The sequence below is a fragment of the Micropterus salmoides genome, unplaced genomic scaffold, assembly GCF_014851395.1.
Source record: "Micropterus salmoides isolate LMB-PRFRI ecotype aquatic unplaced genomic scaffold, ASM1485139v1 Ms_hic_scaffold_1, whole genome shotgun sequence".
NCBI classification, from domain to species: domain Eukaryota; kingdom Metazoa; phylum Chordata; class Actinopteri; order Centrarchiformes; family Centrarchidae; genus Micropterus; species Micropterus salmoides.
This window is the reverse complement of record NW_024040040.1, coordinates 4716168-4735348: the sequence shown is the minus strand read 5'-3', so window position 1 is coordinate 4735348 and position 19181 is coordinate 4716168. Positions and strand designations below refer to the sequence as shown.

General features: G+C 45.7%; 3 protein-coding genes and 2 long non-coding RNA genes across 20 annotated transcripts in view; 2 read left to right on the top strand and 3 right to left on the bottom strand.

Annotated features, from left to right (window-relative positions):
* Positions 1 to 3339, top strand: part of LOC119913759 (NLR family CARD domain-containing protein 3-like) — a 34263-nt gene extending 30924 nt beyond the window's left edge. For all 14 annotated transcript variants that reach the window (XM_038734708.1, XM_038738280.1, XM_038736146.1 and 11 more), the window contains 2 exons: positions 1503 to 1549; positions 1665 to 3339. In XM_038734708.1, coding sequence (XP_038590636.1) covers positions 1503 to 1549; positions 1665 to 2188 — 571 coding nt within the window. In that variant the 3' untranslated portion in view covers positions 2189 to 3339. The remainder of the gene's footprint in view (positions 1 to 1502; positions 1550 to 1664) is intronic.
* LOC119910112 (nucleotide-binding oligomerization domain-containing protein 1-like) overlaps positions 1 to 19181 on the top strand; it is a 1078472-nt gene that overhangs the window by 916133 nt on the left and 143158 nt on the right. The gene's annotated exons all lie outside the window — the stretch shown is intronic.
* The window catches only part of LOC119903097 (NACHT, LRR and PYD domains-containing protein 12-like), a 242149-nt gene that overhangs the window by 85791 nt on the left and 137177 nt on the right, over positions 1 to 19181 (bottom strand). The gene's annotated exons all lie outside the window — the stretch shown is intronic.
* Positions 10613 to 11726, bottom strand: LOC119916594. 3 transcript variants are annotated; one of them, XR_005447142.1, is made up of 3 exons: positions 11627 to 11726; positions 10841 to 10920; positions 10613 to 10746 (listed from the first exon to the last, which is right to left on the bottom strand). It is a non-coding gene; the product is annotated as an uncharacterized LOC119916594 (long non-coding RNA). The 3 variants fall into 3 exon arrangements; XR_005447147.1 differs by having other exon boundaries at positions 10841 to 10973; positions 11627 to 11721; XR_005447120.1 differs by lacking the exon at positions 11627 to 11726 and having other exon boundaries at positions 10841 to 11168.
* LOC119916543 lies at positions 11724 to 12546 on the bottom strand. The gene is made up of 3 exons (XR_005447110.1): positions 12024 to 12546; positions 11892 to 11934; positions 11724 to 11792 (listed from the first exon to the last, which is right to left on the bottom strand). It is a non-coding gene; the product is annotated as an uncharacterized LOC119916543 (long non-coding RNA).

Sequence of the window (19181 nt, the reverse complement as noted above, 5' to 3'; positions counted from 1 at the left end):
TTTTTACCTCTTATAATACCTTTAAATGGCCAATACAACCCAAAAAATGCAGTAGGCTATTTCACTTGTCAGAAAGTGATTGAAGGGACTGGACAATACAGCTCCAGCAGACGGCAATCAGTTTTCGGCAACAGTTCAACGTTTAGTCCTGATGGTGAGATGTGGAACAATGATGTTGTGGACTTGAGAGTAACTTCTACCATCTGCTAGGTTAGGGTCTCAGTCTGAAGCGGCTTTGATTTGGATCACACTACCTTGTTTCTTACGACCCGCCCTTCTCTGCTTCTGATTGGCTAGTAGTCCTTACCTGGGAACTGCGCATGTGCAACTCCCAACAAAGATTTTGTACAAGTAAGATGCATCACTCTGTAGCTCAAGAGCGGAGCGTCCAACACACAGGGTGAAAAGAGGAGCTGCAGCAATGTGCAGGATGAGGAAAATATGGTGTGTTTTGAAAATATAAGCATGTAAACCTGTTCTGGTACAACCTCTAATTAAGATTTTGAACCTGAAAATGAGCAGAATACCACCTCTTTTAAAGTTAGAAACTTAACATCCTGCAGTTGTTTTGCAGCTCATGGCGCGCACCGTTATCCAATCCACCGTTGTAGTTACGTGACAAGTGGTCAAATGTTATTTCTCTAATCTTCTTAATCAAGCAGCAACCTCTGGGTCTGAAAGTGAAACCATGCAGAGGGAACTTAAACCTGCATTCTCTCTAACAGCCAGCAGGGGCGAGTCCACTGATTGCAAAAAGAAGTCCGTTTCCATTAGAAATAAAAAGTTGCTACTTCTCATCTGATCATTGAGTTTATGGTCTCAGTCGCTGGTTTCAAGTCTTCTTCAACACAAAATAGACGATAATGCAGCGTATGCTTATTGGGCGGGACAACCTTGTGACTGACAGGTCGCTACCATGGCAACCTGTCAGTCAGGATAGAGGCGACTCGTGTCCGCTGCTCTGTGTACATGTCTTTTATTAAATGTCTGTCAGCAGGAGAGAGAGCACGTCATGTTTGAGTCTGTTAGGATGTTTTGTTTTAAAAGTAAATTGTTTTGTTACCATTTTTATTTTTTATAATTTTAATTGTGATATTTTAGTTTTTTTATTTCCAGGATGTATTTAATAACCGATTAAACATGTTAACTGTAGAACATAACTTCTAAGTCTTTGGTTTTGTTGTAACACTGATAAATAACTTTTGGAAGGAGGTCCAGTAAGTTTTAAACCAACTGGCCCAGTGGGGCCGTTTGCAAAAAGGTTTAACATTGAGCTCTGTAAATATCTGGAGCTGTTGTGGACGTTGATGACACAGACAGTCCCTGCTACCCCTGTTTGCTGTTCCATTCTTTCATCCGTAATCTTTGTCTTTGTAACTTTTATCTTAGAGGTTTAGGGGGAGCAGGGAGAAGCAGGCCAGATGAACATAATGTGTAAATGTGTATGAGAGGAATGTAATGTCCATGTTTGATGCTGGTCTGACCCCCCTCTCTTCTTTCAGGGTGGAGCCTGCTGGAGTCCGATGGTTGAAACCAGGTCTGAGGAAGTGTAAGTGTGTTTTTCATGTGATTCATGAAAACAAAACAGCAAACATTCAACAAATATCTGATGACAATCAGTGAACAGAGGATAGATCAATAACTGCAGCTGTTCTCTCCATCAGATTCCTGTGAACTCACACTCGACATAAACACAGCAAATCAAAATACCAAGCTGTCTGACAACAACAGGAAGGCGACACATGTGTGGGAGTATCTGTCAAATCCTGATCATCCGTACAGGTTTAACTTCTGGTCTCAGGTGATGTGTACAACTGGTCTGACTGGTCGCTGTTACTGGGAGGTCGAGTGGACAGAAAAAGTTACTGTAGCAATGAGTTACAGAGGAATCAGCAAGAGGAGAAGCTCTGAATACAATTATTTTGGAGGGAATGATAAGTCCTGGAGACTGGACTGCTATCCAGAAGGTTACTCTGCCTGGCACAATGACAGAGGAACATCCATCTCCACCTCCTCTGTCTCTAACAGAGTAGCAGTGTATCTGGACTGGCCTGCTGGCATTCTGTCCTTCTACAGAGTCTCCTCTGACACACTGATCCACCTCCACACCTTCAACGCCACATTCACTGAACCTCTTTATCCTGGCTTTGGGTTCTGGCTCAACCCTTATTCTTCAGTGTCTCTGTAGGAGGGAGAATCTGCTCCTGTTGGAGAACAGATCAGTTGAGTCGTACAGGATCACAGTTGCAGAGGTCTTTCAGGTTCTTCTTATAAATTCATCAATGAATCAAAGTGATTCCTCATTTACATTGTTAACATCGTCCACTTCTGGTCCTTTAAAGATAAAAGCTCTGATCATTAAATGATGGAAATGATGTTGACTTGTACCTTCTGCCCCTTTAATATCCTTCTGATGTTTTTGAATGTGGTTGTTTTATCTTAACATTTATAATTTTTTTGCTTGCTGTATGTCATATCGATATATCTCTATATCTATATCTCTATATATTGATCGATCGATCTATCTATATATCTATATGTATATAGTATCATAAAAGGGCTAAATGTCCAATTGTTAACAAAATAAAGAATGTCAGAGCTCTTCTTTATTTGTAAAGAGACCAGTTTTTACATTTTAGGCGGATTTCAGAATGAGGGACTGACTGAACCTGCAATAAGGGATACAATTGTCAGAAACTACTTTTGATGATGGTGTCATTGTAATTAACGTACAGTAATAAGTTAGTTTTTTAGTTTTTACCTGTTAAGCCTTTCAGTACAGTAATGTCTACTCTATTACTGTAAAGTTTAAACAAATCAAGTGCAAAATATAAATAAATGTGTGTATAAGCTGGTACATGATAGAAAATGTTATTATGTGTTATATTATTTGACAGATTCTGAAGTTTGATTACATTCTGTTCTGAAAATCCACCCTGAATCCACCCTTCTGTTGGGATCAGGATTATCCTAATTATTTTGGATCAAAGGGATCCCACCAACTAAAAACACATACTGAAGGTTTGATCCAGATCAAAACAAAGTTAGGATCAGGTGATCTTTTTCTTTTGAACAACCCATTTTAAAGATTTTATCCAATCCAATCACTTCTGAACATCTGGGCCCGGCTGTCTGAATGGGAGCAAATCCCTGCAGCAGGTTCAACATGTGCTGGAAATCAGGTGTCCACATACTTTTGGCCATATAGTGTATTACAGCTTGAGACATTTAGTCACTGTGTTTTGCCCTTAAAGTGTTTGCGGCCTTCACATTTATGAAACTGTGCAGATTGTAGAATTCTTGTGTTTTCAGCTCTAATAAAACACTTTGTAAAGTAAAGTGGTGGTGGAAACTTTTTATATACAGTCTATGCATGAGTCTATGGGTGGAAAGTGTTTTGATTTTTCTTTTTAAAATAAACAGTAATTACTTTGAAGTATTTGTGTGTTTAAAATGCACAATAATGTGTAATATATAGGCTAAATTATTACGTTTGGGTGTGAAATTGGGTTCCTGCTCATCCACTGATCTCTTCTGGGGCGCCGGAGAGAGAAATTAAGCCAATCAGCGTCCTCAAATCTGACGCCTGCAGGACGCTGCAGGATCTGCTCCAAGACAGTCAGTCGGTGTTAGAGGGACACGTGACGATGTTATTGATATTGATATATTGATGATATAGACGATGATCTTAAGACAGCTACCGTTTTCAAAGGCACCTCAAAGACCGTGCAAAAAGAACTTTTGGACTGCATGCTGTCAGTTCTTGAAGTCTGGAGGAAGTAAAAACTGTAGATTATCTTGCTCTTCAGGCAGATGAGACAGCTGACATCTCCACCCACTGTCAGCTGGTGCTCGTGCTACGGTACATCGACAAGGAGAACAACAGCTGTTGGCTGCAGAGGCAAGCTGGAAAGTTACAGGCAGCTCTGAAGTGTTAAGATGAGGTTATTTCCAGTGGTGGACAGGAACTCTGTGTTTTATATAAACTGTTGAAATATTGGCATTCACAGGTGGGTAAAATACTTTTTGAGACTCTTAATTACTAATATTATAATTACTCTTAGTAATTTTTGTAATATGAAATAGTTATCGTCCACACATGCTACATTTTCCCAAGCATTTCTGAAGCCCAAGTCTGAAATATAGAAGTACCAAGACATTAAGAGGGGACAGAGCCTTTGCAGTTTGGACACCGAGGCTCTGGAACAATCTACCTGAGGAAATTAGGCCGACTCAGTAAACTCTTTTAAATCCCTTGTTAAAAAATACTTTTATCGAAGAACATTCCCGGATTTTACATGATTTTATTTGATGTATATTTTGAAGTTATATTATAAGTATATTTCTATGATTATTTCATTGCCTATTTAGCACATGTCTAAAATCAATCAGTCTATCACACACATATGTTGGCAATAAGGTTTCAAAATGTTGAAACTTTCCTTTGAAAGGGTGAATCTCATAGTGTATTAGTTTGTTTTACAGCTTTGAAACCTTGTAAATGGTGGTCAGAAAACTCTTATGTGCTCTTATGTTGGAAAAAAGATTTCAAACTCTGAAAATTAACTGAGGATCTGAAAAAATGCCGGGAGGCAGGGCCATTCTGCTCTTGGCCGATGCTCGGCTGTCTGCTGAAGTACCGTCCAATCACAAGGCGTATTTCAGGAAGCACTTCTCCCTGGACGGGCTGGCTGACTGAACCAGTGGTGACTAAGAAATAGTATAAACAACATGTAATTAGTTAAGCTATGAGGAGATGAAGCTGAAGCTGAAGCTAATGATGGTCAACGAGACAAATCTTGACAGTTATTAAGCCGAATTTTATGATTTTGTTAAGTGTGATTGTTTTTAGACCATGTTTTATGTGTGGTCGTGGAGGCAGAGAGGATTTCTGGGAGTCTTAATTTCTTTAAACTTTATTTGAAGGTGCCCTCTGTAGACAGAACGTATGTGGTCTAACAAATGTGTTGAATGCTTTTCCCTCCTCATAAAACATTTCCACAAGTGGAAGTTTATTTGATTAATTGATTTACTAGCTGCTTGGTGGTGCATTACTGTGACCAACTGTCATTTAACCTTTACTACACCTTCCTCTTTCTCCTGTAAGATCTAAGAGCTGCTGTTTCCTGTCAGGCTGCGGCAAGTAAACAAAACGTTACAACACAAGTTAAAATTTATTTTTTATACTATTTTAATAGAATGCAGTTTAAATGGTGATGATGAAAAAACAGTGGGGACAATATGACCTGGAATTATTATTATATATCACAGATTTTCAATATTTCCCAGCTGTATATAACAACTTCTAATGACATCATTCATTAAACTAACTTGGACCTGGACAAGTTTGACTGTTAAAGTAACGTGTCTGTCCCAGTGAGCTCTTCACATTTGAGAAGTTCTAGTTTGGAAAAGGATTTTTCAGCAGAGGCCACACTCACTGGGACTGTTAATAAAAGCAGAAGAACAGTGCAGACTACCCCAAAGCTTTTCAGAGGCGGTCTCTGAAACACCTGGGAAGGACAGGAGCTGCGTGGGAAATGTCCAGGTCATGTCACTTTTGTAAATACGGCATCTGCTTGCTCAGAAACATCTGTTGGCGTGCACAGTGTTTCAGGCTGTAGAAGTTAGAAAGTAACGTTACTCCTCCTCATCATCACTGAGGTGGATGGTGCGATGCTGTTGCTATGGCAGCAGCTGCCCCCTTCGGCTCTTGTCGCTAACAGCTCGTGTTGCTGCCATCCCGTCTGTCTTTTTAAGGAAAATTAATATTTTGTTATATGGATCTTTTCTTTCTCGGCTGCTTCTTTCAGTTTTCGCTTCTGAAACCCACTTCTGTGTTCGTTCATATCGAGTTAATTTCCCGGTTGCTGTCATTTCACCAGCTAGCTGCTCTTTTGTGTGGAGTTGAAAATGACCCAGAATTCTGTGCGGGCCCACACTGCTCATCTTTAATCTAAAATCTCCCATGAATTCATCCTTGTTTAAACTGAATGTAGATACTATCTGCAGTCTGTGCTGCCCTCCTCTCCCTCTGGGTTCTGTCTCTGCAAACACAAAGCTGCAGAGGCAGAGCGCCGTCTGCTGGCTGCAGTCATCATCACTTTTTCAAAGCATTTGTTAACAATGTTCTGAAAAATAGCAACAAGAAATGTTAAATAACAAATGAAAATGCTTTCAGCACAACGGCCTTGCAAGTCACATATAAAAATATGTTGTTTCATCGTCTAATGTTTGATCATGATTGTTTCACTGTTCAGATATTTTGATGTTCTGACACCTGCACAGAAACAAAGTCCTTAACATGTGAATCAGGGACACAATCTAAACTAGGGACTGAACTAAAACTATAATCTAACTAAAGATAAACACAGAAGCATTTTTCTTTGCAATTGCCGCGAGATCACAGCTCACGCAGGTACAATGTGTCCGACTTTACGGCTTTTATACCCGCCCCTGCGGTCACCTGCAGCTCGTTATGCCGCCGTCATCTCGAACGCACCTATTGTCTGCAGTAGCCTGTTTGTTGATTCTGCTGATGGAAGCTGATTTGACCATTCCTGGATGAAATCACCTGCCTGGGATCAAAGACAGTGAGAGCAGCTGATGTTGGGGAGGACAGACAAATTGCTGAAATGCTAAATTATTATTGATGCAGTCAAAAACTCTCCAACCTCTTTGCGACCAGAAGCTTTTTGCTTTTTTAGCCAGTGGTGAGCAAAGTAACACAGGCCTGTTCAGATCCTTTAAGACAGAAATAAAAGTACACACTGTAAAAATACTGCAGTGAAAAGTTAAATAAAGGTATGTAAGTAGGCTGTAAGCTGGAAAATGTAGAAGCAGCCAATTAAAAATAAAAGTAGCTACTCAAAGCAGAAAGAAAACTGTCCCATATGACGAATGATTAAAATAAATCAAGTAAAAGCAGCAAACCTTCACGTTTGTGAAGCTGGAACCATGAAATGTTTTTACATGAACATTTACTAATACCAAAACAGGAGGCAATTAAATTTACTGTCAAACAGCCAAACTGACGTAGTTCTACTTGCTGCGCTTGTATAAACTGTTAAGTAATTTAATTTATATCAAAACATCCTATTTTTAAACTCTTCATACATTTGATGTATTTTTTAAAGTAACTAGTAACTGAAGCTGTCGGATGAAGTAAAAAGTACAATATTTTCCTCTGAGATGTGTTGAAGTAGAAAATGGCATGAAAAGAAAATACTCAAGTTCAGAACAAATACCTTGTGTACTTCAGTCCAGTACTACTTTGTTAGTGTCCTCCACGGGGCTTAGCTTTGGCGACCTGAAACTGAGGAAAGGACCAGAGAAGTTTTTTTCCATCATGATGGTGTAGCTGGCCAGTGGATTTAATCATCAGGATTCTCCATGTCGGCCTACAGAACTACTGAGAACTACAGCTGCGTTCAAATATTTAACATAATACTTTATATTTTCCTGCCAAATTAAATGTCTTAAAATTGCTCAGATTTAAAAGTACACAACTTTTAACAACGAGTAGATGGTGGCCGCTGAGAGTTTTTATAGCCCCACTGTAAGAGCAGCTGAAGGCAGGTGAAGCTCTGCACACCCTCAGACTCAGTGACTCAGCAGCAGTTTTCCTTCTCTCTGATAGAAAAGTCAGAACGAGGGTAAAGTGACTTCTGCTGCTGGAGCTTCCACATAACAAGTAAACATTGTAATATAACTGCTTTCTCACACATGGTTCACTATTGTTACAAAACACATTGTGCAGAATTTTCTGATCTATGGCTTGATTTGTTTCATTCTACATGCAATTATTATGCATTTATAGCGCCTCCTAGTGGTCAATTTTAACGAGAGTAAAGCTGATGATACACGGAGCAACTTTTAGAGCAATGGTGCTGTCAATGGTAATGAGTACAGATCACTACTGTAATCCCCTTCTCCCGCCACTACGCCACCCTCCCCGCACGCCGCTATCCGTTCAAAACATTGCCCAACAACATTGCTCAAAAAGTTGCCCTGTGTATCATCAAAGTGTATGTGTGAGGTGCTTATGTAGAAATATCTTACAAGTTTTGTGTTGATTGGACAAACAATTTGTATTTTGTAGCCTGATTTGCATGATGTCACCTGCAATTGGTTTGCATTTATAGCGCCCCCGGGTGGTCGATTTGAATGAGGGCATGTTGGACTCGGGATCGATTCCTTCCTTTGTGACGGAGGGTCTTTTCTGTCTGTGCAGCTCCATCAGTAAGGAGAGGGAGAACAAGTGTCCTGGGCCCTTCAGTGAGAGCAGCAGAGAGGGAGCATCACCTTCACCTGGAGTCCAACACCACGACAGACGGATAACAAAACTAAATCCAGCACAAACGAGAAGATGACTCATGTTGTTTTCTTCTGTTTCTTCCAGCAGCTGAAACTGATGAACGGCCTGACGCTTCATTTCCACCTTCTCATGGTGACACACACTCACTTTCTACTTGGTGCTCCTCATGATAGTTTGGCTGAAACCTCGTCATGTCCCATCTGAATATATTTCATGTCCTCACTCTACAGATTTCCTTCTACAGTCCCGCAGCAGCCTTTCCCTCAGACCAGGTCAGCACATTCTTCTTCTTCTTCTTCTTCTTCTTCACATGCTCACACTAAATGAACTAACACTAAATACACTTGCTACTGTATCAGCTTCAGATTCTACTGATCCACTGCTCACACTGATATTACTGACATTACATCTGACCTGGACCTCATTAGACCTGGACTCCACTACATTTCAGGCCAAATGCTGCACTTTTTACTCACTCTGCACATTATTAACACAAACACACAGTAACTATCACATGTTGATGGATCATGTTAGCTTCAGATAGCCAGCGCTATATAAAGGATGCTTTATACTGTTACTGGGACTCGAACACAGTACTTTTACACTGTGCCGCTGCTGCTTTTGCTTCTTCCACCGCTGCTTCACATCATCATCTCCATGGAAACACTCTGTTTGTTGAATGGATTATTGTTTCTTGTCTGCAGCTTCACTCACTGATGGATTTTCAAACTGTTCACTCGTCACAAACCTGTGGACTCATTTCTTCTTCTGTCTCTTCCAGGCTGTTGGGGACACGCCCTGAAGACTCGCTTCCAGCTGCTGCACCTGGAGGACAGCTGACACCACGAGTCCCAGCAGCACCTGTTCTGGACCAATAAAGACCTTGTGCTGTCAGTCATCTTCCAGGAAAACTTCAGCCACTTCCTGTTTCCCGCTCCATAACCCCCAGCTTCTACCTCTCCAGAACACCGGGAGGGGACACGGCCCCCTACCGAACCCGACGCCGCGGGACCGGCTCCGGGTACCCGGCCGCACGCGGGATTCGAACCACCGCTGCGCCGCCTGCGCCTCGCGGTCGCCATCGAACCCCACGCCGCCACCGAGTCCCCTTCACATCTGAACCTTTTCTCCGGGCGCTTTTATCTTCTCACTTTGGCTGTTGGACTTCAAAAGTCACTGAGCCTCATAAGGATCGAACCCACAACCTCAGAGCTTCTGAGCAGCCTTCTAACACTCTGAGCTGTTTGATCTGAGACACTGACTCTTTCTTTCTTACAGCTTTTCACTTTGTTGTTAAAGTTGAAATAATAATCTTATTATTGTAGTTCTTCAAACTAATCAGTAGAATTAATCCATTCTCAGATATTCTGAGTCAAATTTAACAAACATATTAAGGATTTCTAACAAATAGAATTTCATTTTGTGAAATAAAGCTGAATGATAAATTTTATTTTGGTATGTCCGAGTCAAACAGTCACTAAAGTGCCGTTCAGAGAATTGATGAAGTTACTATTTATTACTGCATCATTTTTTATAGTGTAGAAAAACTAAAGGTGAAATATTCAGATGGAAATGATTTGAAACAGAGAAAAACTTTTTCTGATAAATAAATGTTTGATTTTCAAAGTTGCTGTCGAGTCTTTTTCTTTTAATCGACTAATATAATAATCGATTTGACACAAAGATGAAGTGAACTTTTTATTTGGCTCCAATCAGACACAAACGCTCGTTCATCATTTATTCTGACTTTGATCCTCTTTATCCTTCCTTCCTTCCTTCCTTCCTTCCTTCCTTCCTTCCTCTGTTCCCTCCTCTCTTCCTTCCTCCCTTCCTCCCTCTGTTCCCTCCTCCCTCCCTCCCTCCCTCTGTTCCTTCCTCTCCCTTCCTCTCTTCCTCCCTCCCTTCCTCCCTCTGTTCCCTCCTTTCCTCCCTCCCTTCCTCCCTCTGTTCCCTCCTCTCTTCCTTCCTTCCTTCCTCCCTCTCTCCCTTCCTTCCTTTTTTCTTTCCTCCTCTATTCCTTCCTTCCTTCCCTCCTCTTCCTTCCTTCCTTCCCTCCTCTTCCTTCCTTCCTTCCCTCCTCTTCCTTCCTCCCTCTGTTCCTCCCTCCCCCCCTTCCTCCCTCTGTTCCTTCCTCCCTCCCTCGCTCCCTCTCTCCCTTCCTCTCTCCCTCCCTCTGTTCCTTCCTCCCTCGCTCCCTCTCTCCCTTCCTCTCTCCCTCCCTCTGTTCCTTCCTCCCTCGCTCCCTCTCTCCCTCCCTCTGTTCCCTCCTCTCCCCCCCCCCCTCACAGTTTGGGGGCCACTTTAACGCCTCCAGCCTTCTTGTGCGTCTCTCTAAGCCATGATATCAGGATGCTGTTTGTCTCCGCTGGCCTTTCCATCTGAGTCCAGTGTCCACACTCCTCGATGTGTCCTCTGCTCAGGTTCGGGATCTGCAGTCCACCAACAGAGACCGGGTCAGATTCATTTCCAATAATCTATAATCACTCTGTCTGTCTTCAGGAAGGACGCTGCTGTTTTTCTCACCAAGTCCTCCATCCCTTTGGAGAAGGCCGGCAGCAGAACCTGTCTTTACCTGCCGTCACCATCAGAGCAGGCATCAGCAGCTGAGACACACACACACAGTGACAGACAGACTTTCTTTGTGCATCTCAGTCCTCTAAAGTGGAAATAAAAATCAGTCTTTGAACTTGAAGTCAAAGCATCAGTGAGCCTCTCTGCTGCACTGGGTCACATGTTCCTTCATCACCATGAACACACTCTGTACTTTATTCTGACTCAGTCCCACACACACCGTCCTGCTGCCCCAAACCCGCCACCTGTGGATTCATCCGCCGCTGAAAATAGTCCCTAACAAATGCACTGCTTCCTGTCTGTTGGATAAAAACCACAACAAAACCGCAACTAAATATCTGTGAGATGTTTTTAAAGATTTCCGTCTTCAGTAGGAAGCGACGGGCTTGGAGCTGAGGGCCACAGACAGGAAGTCAGACGCTACAACATCAGAAACAGGGTCGGCACTTTTTAGGGGCAAATGTAAATTTCTCTTCAGCTGATCTTCGTCCAGCTGCTGCAGGAACACAAACACTGTGACAGATAATCCAGCAGCCTGATGGTGACTTTGATGTTCACCTATATTCTGACATTAAACCTTTTCCAGCAGGACGATACGATATGTCGGTTTCCAAGAAGTTTAAATGAGCTGAAAATGCTTTGCAGAACTCGTGTAGAAACCCAGTTTTAGAGCCTGGTTTTGTTTTCTTAAATGTTTGTTTGAGATGCTGGCGTCTCATAATGCGCTCTGTAACGAACCTTTGCAGTGGGACGAGAACACATCCACCTCCAGTTCGCCTCCCCGTTACGATACCAGTTCAACGGTCTCCTGTGAAACCAAACACAAGGCGGTGATCGACTCGGTCGGCCTCCGTCAGCACGGAGCTCCGGGGAATCTGCTCCGGCAGACCCACAAACAGACCACCTGTAACGGGACGTGTCAGTATCTGCTGGGCTTTTTAATGAGCTCTTCAAATATCATTCAGGAGGAAGTCCCGGCTCAGACTTCAGGGTGGAGGCTCACCTCGAGCGCAGACTCCTGCGGTGCTGACGGCAGGACGCTTCGCCTGAAGACGGAAACACAACATTTCTTATGTGACACGAAGGGGATTTTTCTGCCTGTGCGGACTGGACTCGTGCGTGTGTGTCTACTCACCGCTTCACCGCTGCTGAAAAAGAAAATCTTAAAGGTCCTCTCCAAGTCTTTCTCCAGCTCGGCCTCCGCCGCGCCCTGCAACACACACAGGTGGACACTTTGCGTTTAGGTGGACAGATCCAGAGCTCTATCGTCATGCGAGTCCCACAGTCAAATCTCTGGCTCGTCTTCTTTAGCTGCCGTCTAGAAAAACACAAATACTTTGGTTTATTTAAATGATCCTTTTCACATTTCTGGTTGCGTCCAGATGAACTAAACTAGATCTAAAGTGTCTGTCAGTGAACTTTAAAGCTGTCTTCTGAACTTTGGACAGAGCCAGGCTAACAGTTTCCCCCCGCTTCCAGTCTTTATGCTAAGCTAGGCTAACCACACCAGGACATACACATAATGTTACTGAAATTCTTCACTCTCATAAAAAGCTGTGAATCTGGCTGGACAGCAGTCTCACTTTTACTTAAGTGAAGCTTCTGAGAAAGGAAGCAGGTGCTTCTCTTCCTTTAATGTGGGACTGTTGTTTTGCTTCTCCTTTCTGGAAATAAGCAGTCGTTTTGGAGAGTGGTTAAATAAACCGGAGCCAGAATCTCCTGATATGTGTTTATTAGGAACAGGTGTCTCCTGCCAGCAGGTACATCCAAACACAAATGCAGACTTTCTGAAGTCTGGTCTATTTTTTTATCTTCATAAAGAAAGAATCAAACAGAAATTATTCCAGCCATTTTTCTTTAATGAAAATGTGTTACTTCATTTCTGTTGTTCAGTTGCGAACAAAATGATTCAACCCCCACTGCAAATCAGTGTTACTGTCAAACACCTTCAGCACCTTCAGCTTGTTTGTTACTCAAGCCATTCCTGAACTTTTTTTGCTTTGTGGTCCAGTTCTGATCCTCACAAATGACAGTGACTTTCTAGGTACTTTCGGCAGCTGACAGGGGTCAGCATGGTCCCCCTGACTGGTCTGCGCCTGTGACACCCAAACTGTGTGTTTGTGACATTTGCAATGTCCAAAAAAGGTTAAAGTCAAAGTTGAGCTTTTGCAGGTTCATCGCTTTTCCTTCCTTCCTTCCTAGTGTAGTCCACCTCACCTGTCAGTGGTCATAATACAGTATAGATTGTCTTGTGGCAGAAACTAATCTGCAGGGGCGAGAAACCACTGCAAAACTGCTATTAGCTTCACAGTTCATTCTTCATAATTCACTTGTTTTGCCGTTTAAGTGGAGATATACATGTAGCCGTCTGCTGACCATGTTGATAAATCCAGACCTGAGAGCTTACAGGTTACAGTGTGGACTCAGTTCCCCTTCGAGGGAACTCGAACTGCGTCGGTTACGACATTATGGGAACGCCTCTAGGCGAAGCAGGTCTGAACGTAAATGAAATCACTCCAATCCTATTGGCTTGTTGCTAGAACCGTAAGGTGTGACGGTATAACCGGAGGAGTATAAAGCACGCCTGTACACACTCATCATTAGCTTTTTTCTATTCAGCAGGCGCTCTGTATGTTGTTTGAAGAAAGCTCCAGTCCTACAAGCAGCGAAATGTCTTACCTGAAGAAGAAGTCTACCAGCATGTCCGGCAACCAGATGTACAGAAGGTGTGTTTTTTCTTGCCCTCGGTACATCACGGATGGAGATTCTCATGAGATGTGTGTCTCATGTTTGGGGATGGAGCACGCCCGGGCAGCTCTCGAGGGGGCTGCCTGCGCCCGTTGCGAAGCCCTTTCCGTGCGGGTACTGAGGTACAGCATGGCTCTCTTTTCCGAGGATGTGTTCTCCCTGTGGTGCGGACCCTGTGGGCCCTGCGGCCGCTGAGGCAGCCCGGCGGCTTCACTCATGGGGTTCACAGCGTGATCTGTCGGAGGATTTCCGGACGGCTGAGGCTTTTCCAGACCTTCATCCGCTGGCTCCGACGCTTCCTTTCCTCGTCCGGGAGCCCGTTCTCGGCTTCTCCCGCTCGCGGTTTGGATCCGGAGACGCTGCAGCAATCCGACTCCGAGGAGGCAGACGTGCTCAGCGTAGTGGACGATGACATCTGGCGGTGCCCGACTATGACGTGCTGCTGGAGGTGGTGACTAGAGCCGTGGCTAAGCTCAACATCAACTGGCCACAGGAGGAGCAGACACCACAGACTAGTGGTAAGCTTGATGAAAGGTTTCTTAAGCACCACGCGCCACCTCCATGCCGGTCTCTGCCATTCTTCCTGATTTACATGATGAACTGAGTAATCATGGGGCAGACCTTTCTCTTTTTTCCACACCCCTATCACTGAATCACAGTAATGTGATGGGGGTTAGGGACTGTGGTTATGGGAGGATGCCTCGGGTGGAGGATGCGCTTGCGAGCTATCTCTCCCCTCGACTTGCGTCCTCCCTGGAGAAGCCGGCGTTACCCTCCAAGCCATGTCGCACCACATCTACGCTCGTGGGGAAGGCGTACATGGCAGCGGGCCAGGCAGGTGCGAGCTTGCACACCATGGCGGTGCTTCAAGCCTACCAAGCCGACCTGCTACAGCAGATGGTTCAGAGGGGGGGTCCCTCTGAGGAAGGTCTGGCGGAGCTTCGCAGAACCACGGAGCATTAGACGCAGGGCGAAGCGTTCCGCCAGTACCTCCCTCGCCGGTCTGGACCCAAGGCAGCTGAGGCTGCCAGGTGTGTAGGTCCCTTCCCTCCACGAGCTCCTATGGAGAGGAGAGGAAGCAGAGTGTCGCTTCTCGGGGGCCCCCCCGAGGAGCTGGGGCAGCGAGACAGCGCTCTCACAAACCAGCCTTCTGAGAGATGCGGTCTGAGGACCGTCATCCAGTCCCGACAGAGCTGAGGGAAGACCGGGGTAGGGGAGTCTTTCTCAGTCTCTTCGGCCTGGCACTTTCCCCTCGCACATTCACCAAGTGTATGGATGCAGCACTGGCCCCGCTGAGGCTCCAGGGCGTCCGGATTTCAACTACATCGACGACTGGCTCATCCTAGCCCAGTCTTGAGAGTTGCCGGTTCAGCATCGAGATGTCATTCTGGGTCATCTGCGGCGTTTAGGGCTGAGGCTCAACACAAAAAAGAGTGTGCTGGCGCCCACCCAACAGACTATGTTCCTAGGAGTAGTATGGGATTCGACAACGATGCGGGCACAATTGTCTATGGCACGTGTCGACACCATATTGGCTGCCATGAAAGGGGTGAAGTTAGGCCACGCCATCACTATAAAACACTTTCTACGAGTGTTGGGTCTCCTGGCGGCTGCGTCCAGCGTAATACCATCTGGACTGCTGCACATGAGACCCCTGCAGTGGTGGCTAAGGACCAAGGGTTTTTCCCCGAGGGGAAATCCTCTCCGTCTGATTTGGGTTACGCGCAAGTGTCTTCGTTCCCTATCAGTTTGGAAGGAAACTTGGTTCCTGTCCGAGGGGCCCGTGCTGGGAGGGTCTTGTCGCCGGCTGGTCATTTCGCCAGACGTCTCCCTCACGGGCTGGGGCGCGGTCATGGACGGCCGCTTTGCAAGGGGATCCTGGCAGGTGCATCAATCCGAGCGGCATATCAACTGTCTCGAGATGTCGGTGTTCCAGGCTCTAAGGAGTTTCCAGCCCGATTCTCCTATCTGAATCACCAGGGCAGTCTGCGCTCGCGCCCTCTGTACAGACTGGCGCGTCAGATCCTCCTGTGGTCCCAGCAGAGGTTACTATCGCTCAGGGGACGCAGAATCAGGGAGCAGACCTGCTGTCGAGGCAGGGGCTGAGGCCGGGGAATGGAGACTTCACCCCGAAGTGGTGGAGCTCTTGTGCGAAGAGTTCGGCCCCATAGACGTGGATCTGTTTGCGTCTCAAGAGACTACGCACTGCTCGCTATGGTTTTCTCTCGTTCCTCCAGCCCCGTTGGGTCTGGACGCCATGGTACATTCGTGGCCGAGGCTACGTCTGGACGCTTTTCCCCCAGTCGCTCTGCTCCCGGGGGTTCTGGAACGGGTCCACCAGGACAATGTCGGCCTACTGCTCGTAGCCCCGTTCTGGCCAACCCGGGTGTGGCTCTCGGACATCATGTCGCTCCTGGACGGCCCGCCGTGGCGGGTCCCTCTGAGGAGAGACCTGCTGTCCCAGGCGCAGGGCCGGGTTCTTCACCCTTGCCCCGCCATATGGCGACTGTGGGTCTGGCCCCTGAGGGGGCACAGTACCTAGAGGCGGGTCTAACAGCCGGAGCAGTCGAGACCCTCCTCAGCTCCAGGGCCCCGTCCACATGGATCCTCCGTGGTGCCCGGAGGATGAGACCTGCAACTCGGTCCAAGGTTCCCACTTGGGATCTGGCAGTGGTTCTTGGGGCGTTGGCTGAGGTCCCCTTCGAACCCCTGGAGTCAGCTGAGGCTAAGCACTTGACCCTCAAGATGGCCTTTCTCCTTGCTATCACCTCTCTGAGGATGGTGGGGCATCTCCAAGAGCTTTCGGTTTCCCCGCAAGCCTGGAGTTTGCCCCGGGGAATATTAGGGCTATCCTGCATCCTCGTCCAGGATTCATCCCTAAAGTGCCTTCTTGTGCGGCAGGGTCCACAGTGTTGCAGGCATTTCATCCTCCACCTCATGTGACTGAGGAGGATGGGAGACTTCATCTGCTCTGCTCTGTCAGAGCACTGAGTATTTACACTCTGAGGTCCTCCCGTTGGAGGAAGGCTGACCAGCTGCTAGTGTGTTTTGGGTCCCCCAGGGCTGGGCTCCCTGCATCCAAACATACTATTAGCAACTGGATTGTTCAGACTATTTCCCTGGCTTATCAGGTGCGCGGTTTGCCTTCACCTGTGGCTGTGAGGGCTTTTTCTACCAGAGGCATGGCGGCCTCTCGAGCCCTCCTTTCCGGGGCCTCTTTGCAGGATGTTTGTTTAGCGGCTGGCTGGGCCACTACGCACACATTCATTCGGTTTTACAGTCTTGACCTTCCTTCGGCACCTGGCACTCGTGCGCTCTCCTCTTAGTCGTGCCACACACTGGGGCAGGCAGGGTTTTCGGCACAGTTTAGTGGATATCTGAAGAACCGACTCACTGTTTTAACCACACCCTCAACCTTGTTTTTGTGTATGGTATTGAAATTGAACATTTAGTGGTGTTCCCACAGAATCCCTCTTTGTCCGACCACTGTTCAATAACTTTTGAGTTTGTATTGCTGAACTACACGCCATTGGGCAAAAATTTCTTTACAAGATGTCTGTCTGATAGTGCTGTAGCTACATTTAAGGATGCGATTCCATCAGCTCTATATTCATTATCAAGTCACAAAGTAACGGAGGACTCCTATGCTAATTTCAGTCCCTCCCAAATCGATCATCTTGTTGATAGTGCTGCAGGCTCGCTGCGAATGACACTCGACTCTGTAGCCCCTCTAAAAAAGAAAATACTAAAACAAAGACAGTTAGCTCCATGGTATAATACTGAAACTCGCAAATTAAAGCAAATATCGCGGAAACTTGAGAGGAATTGGCGTTCCACCAAACTGGAAAATTCTCGTTTAATTTGGCAAGATAGTCTTAAAACTTATAGGAAGGCCCTCCGTAATGCCAGTGCAGCGTACTACTCGTCATTAATAGAGGAAAATAGGAACAACCCCGGGTTTCTTTTCAGCACTGTAGCCAGGCTGACACAGAGTCACAGCTTAGTCTCATAGTTTCCCTTGATGGCATCGCCCTGGCCTCCAGCACCACTGTGAGGAATCTTGGAGTTATCTTTGATCAAGACATGTTGTTTAAGTCTCACATGAAGCAAATTTCAAGGACCGCCTTTTTTCACCTACGTAATATTTGTGTATGAATGTGAATGCAGATGTAGTGTAAAAGCGCTTTGAGTGGTCGAAAAGACTAGAAAGGCGTTATACAAGTACGGAGCATTTACATTTAAAAATGATGCAGTAAAACTAGTCCATGCATTTGTTACTTCTAGGCTGGATTACTGCAATTCCTTATTATCAGGCTGCTCGAAAAAGTCCGTTAAGACTCTTCAGCTGATCCAGAATGCTGCAGCACGTGTTCTGACAGGAACCAGGAAAGAGATCATATTTCTCCTGTCTTAGCTTCTTTGCATTGGCTTCCAGTAAAATCCAGAATAGAATTTAAAATCATTCTTCTTACCTACAAAGCTCTCAATGGTCAGGCACCATCTTATCTTAAAGAGCTCATAGTACCTTACTACCCCACCAGAGCACTGCGCTCCCAGAATGCAGGGTTACTTGTGGTTCCTAGAGTCACCAAAAGTAGACTAGGAGCCAGAGCGTTCAGCTATCAAGCTCCTCTCCTGTGGAACCAGGTTCCAGTTTGGGTTCAGGAAGCAGACACCATCTCCACATTTAAGAGTAGGCTTAAGACTTTCCTCTTTGATAAAGCTTATAGTTAGGGCTGGCTCAGGTGAATCCTTAACCATCCCTTAGTTATGCTGCTATAGGCCTAGACTGCCGGGGGATTTCTCATGATGCACTGAGCTCCTCTCTCCTCTACTTTCTCTCCTTCTGTATGCAACCTCATCCCATTATTGCATGTTACTAACTCAACTTCTCCCCTTTCTGGTAGTCTTGTGCTTTCTCGTCCCTCTCCTCTCTCCTATCACTTCCTGCAGGTTTTCTGGCTCTGGAGCTGTGGAGTCTGGATCTGTGGTTGCGGGTCACCTGCTGCCCCCGTGTTCCTGCTCGACACCCTCTGCTGCAACAACTATTGTTACTAGTCCTATTGTTATTATTGTTATTATAATCATTAACATTACGACTGTTACCATTAACACTACTATAAATATCTGTACCATTTTTCATTTAGTCTATAGCAACATCACCTTTACTGTCTGTACCTCTGTGTGTATATTGTGTAGGCTGCCTCCCTCCCCTCTCTCTCCTTCCATCCCTCTCTCTTTCTCTCTCTTCCTCTCCTGCCCTCTCTCTCTCTCTCTCTCTCTCTCTCCTTTACCCCAACCGGTCAAGGCAGATGGCCGCCCACCCTGAGCCATGGTTCTGCTCGAGGTTTCTGCCTCTTAAAAGGAAGTTTTTCCTTGCCTCTGTCGCCTATGTGACATGTAAATGGAGAGGCGAGGAGCAACACTGACCAGGTGATCTAGGTATGTGAATGCAAGGCGGGAACCCTGAAACTGAAAGTGTTCAGTCAGTTCAGACTCCATTTTGAGTTTCTGAGGACTCAGGTCATGACGGTCGGGCCAGTTC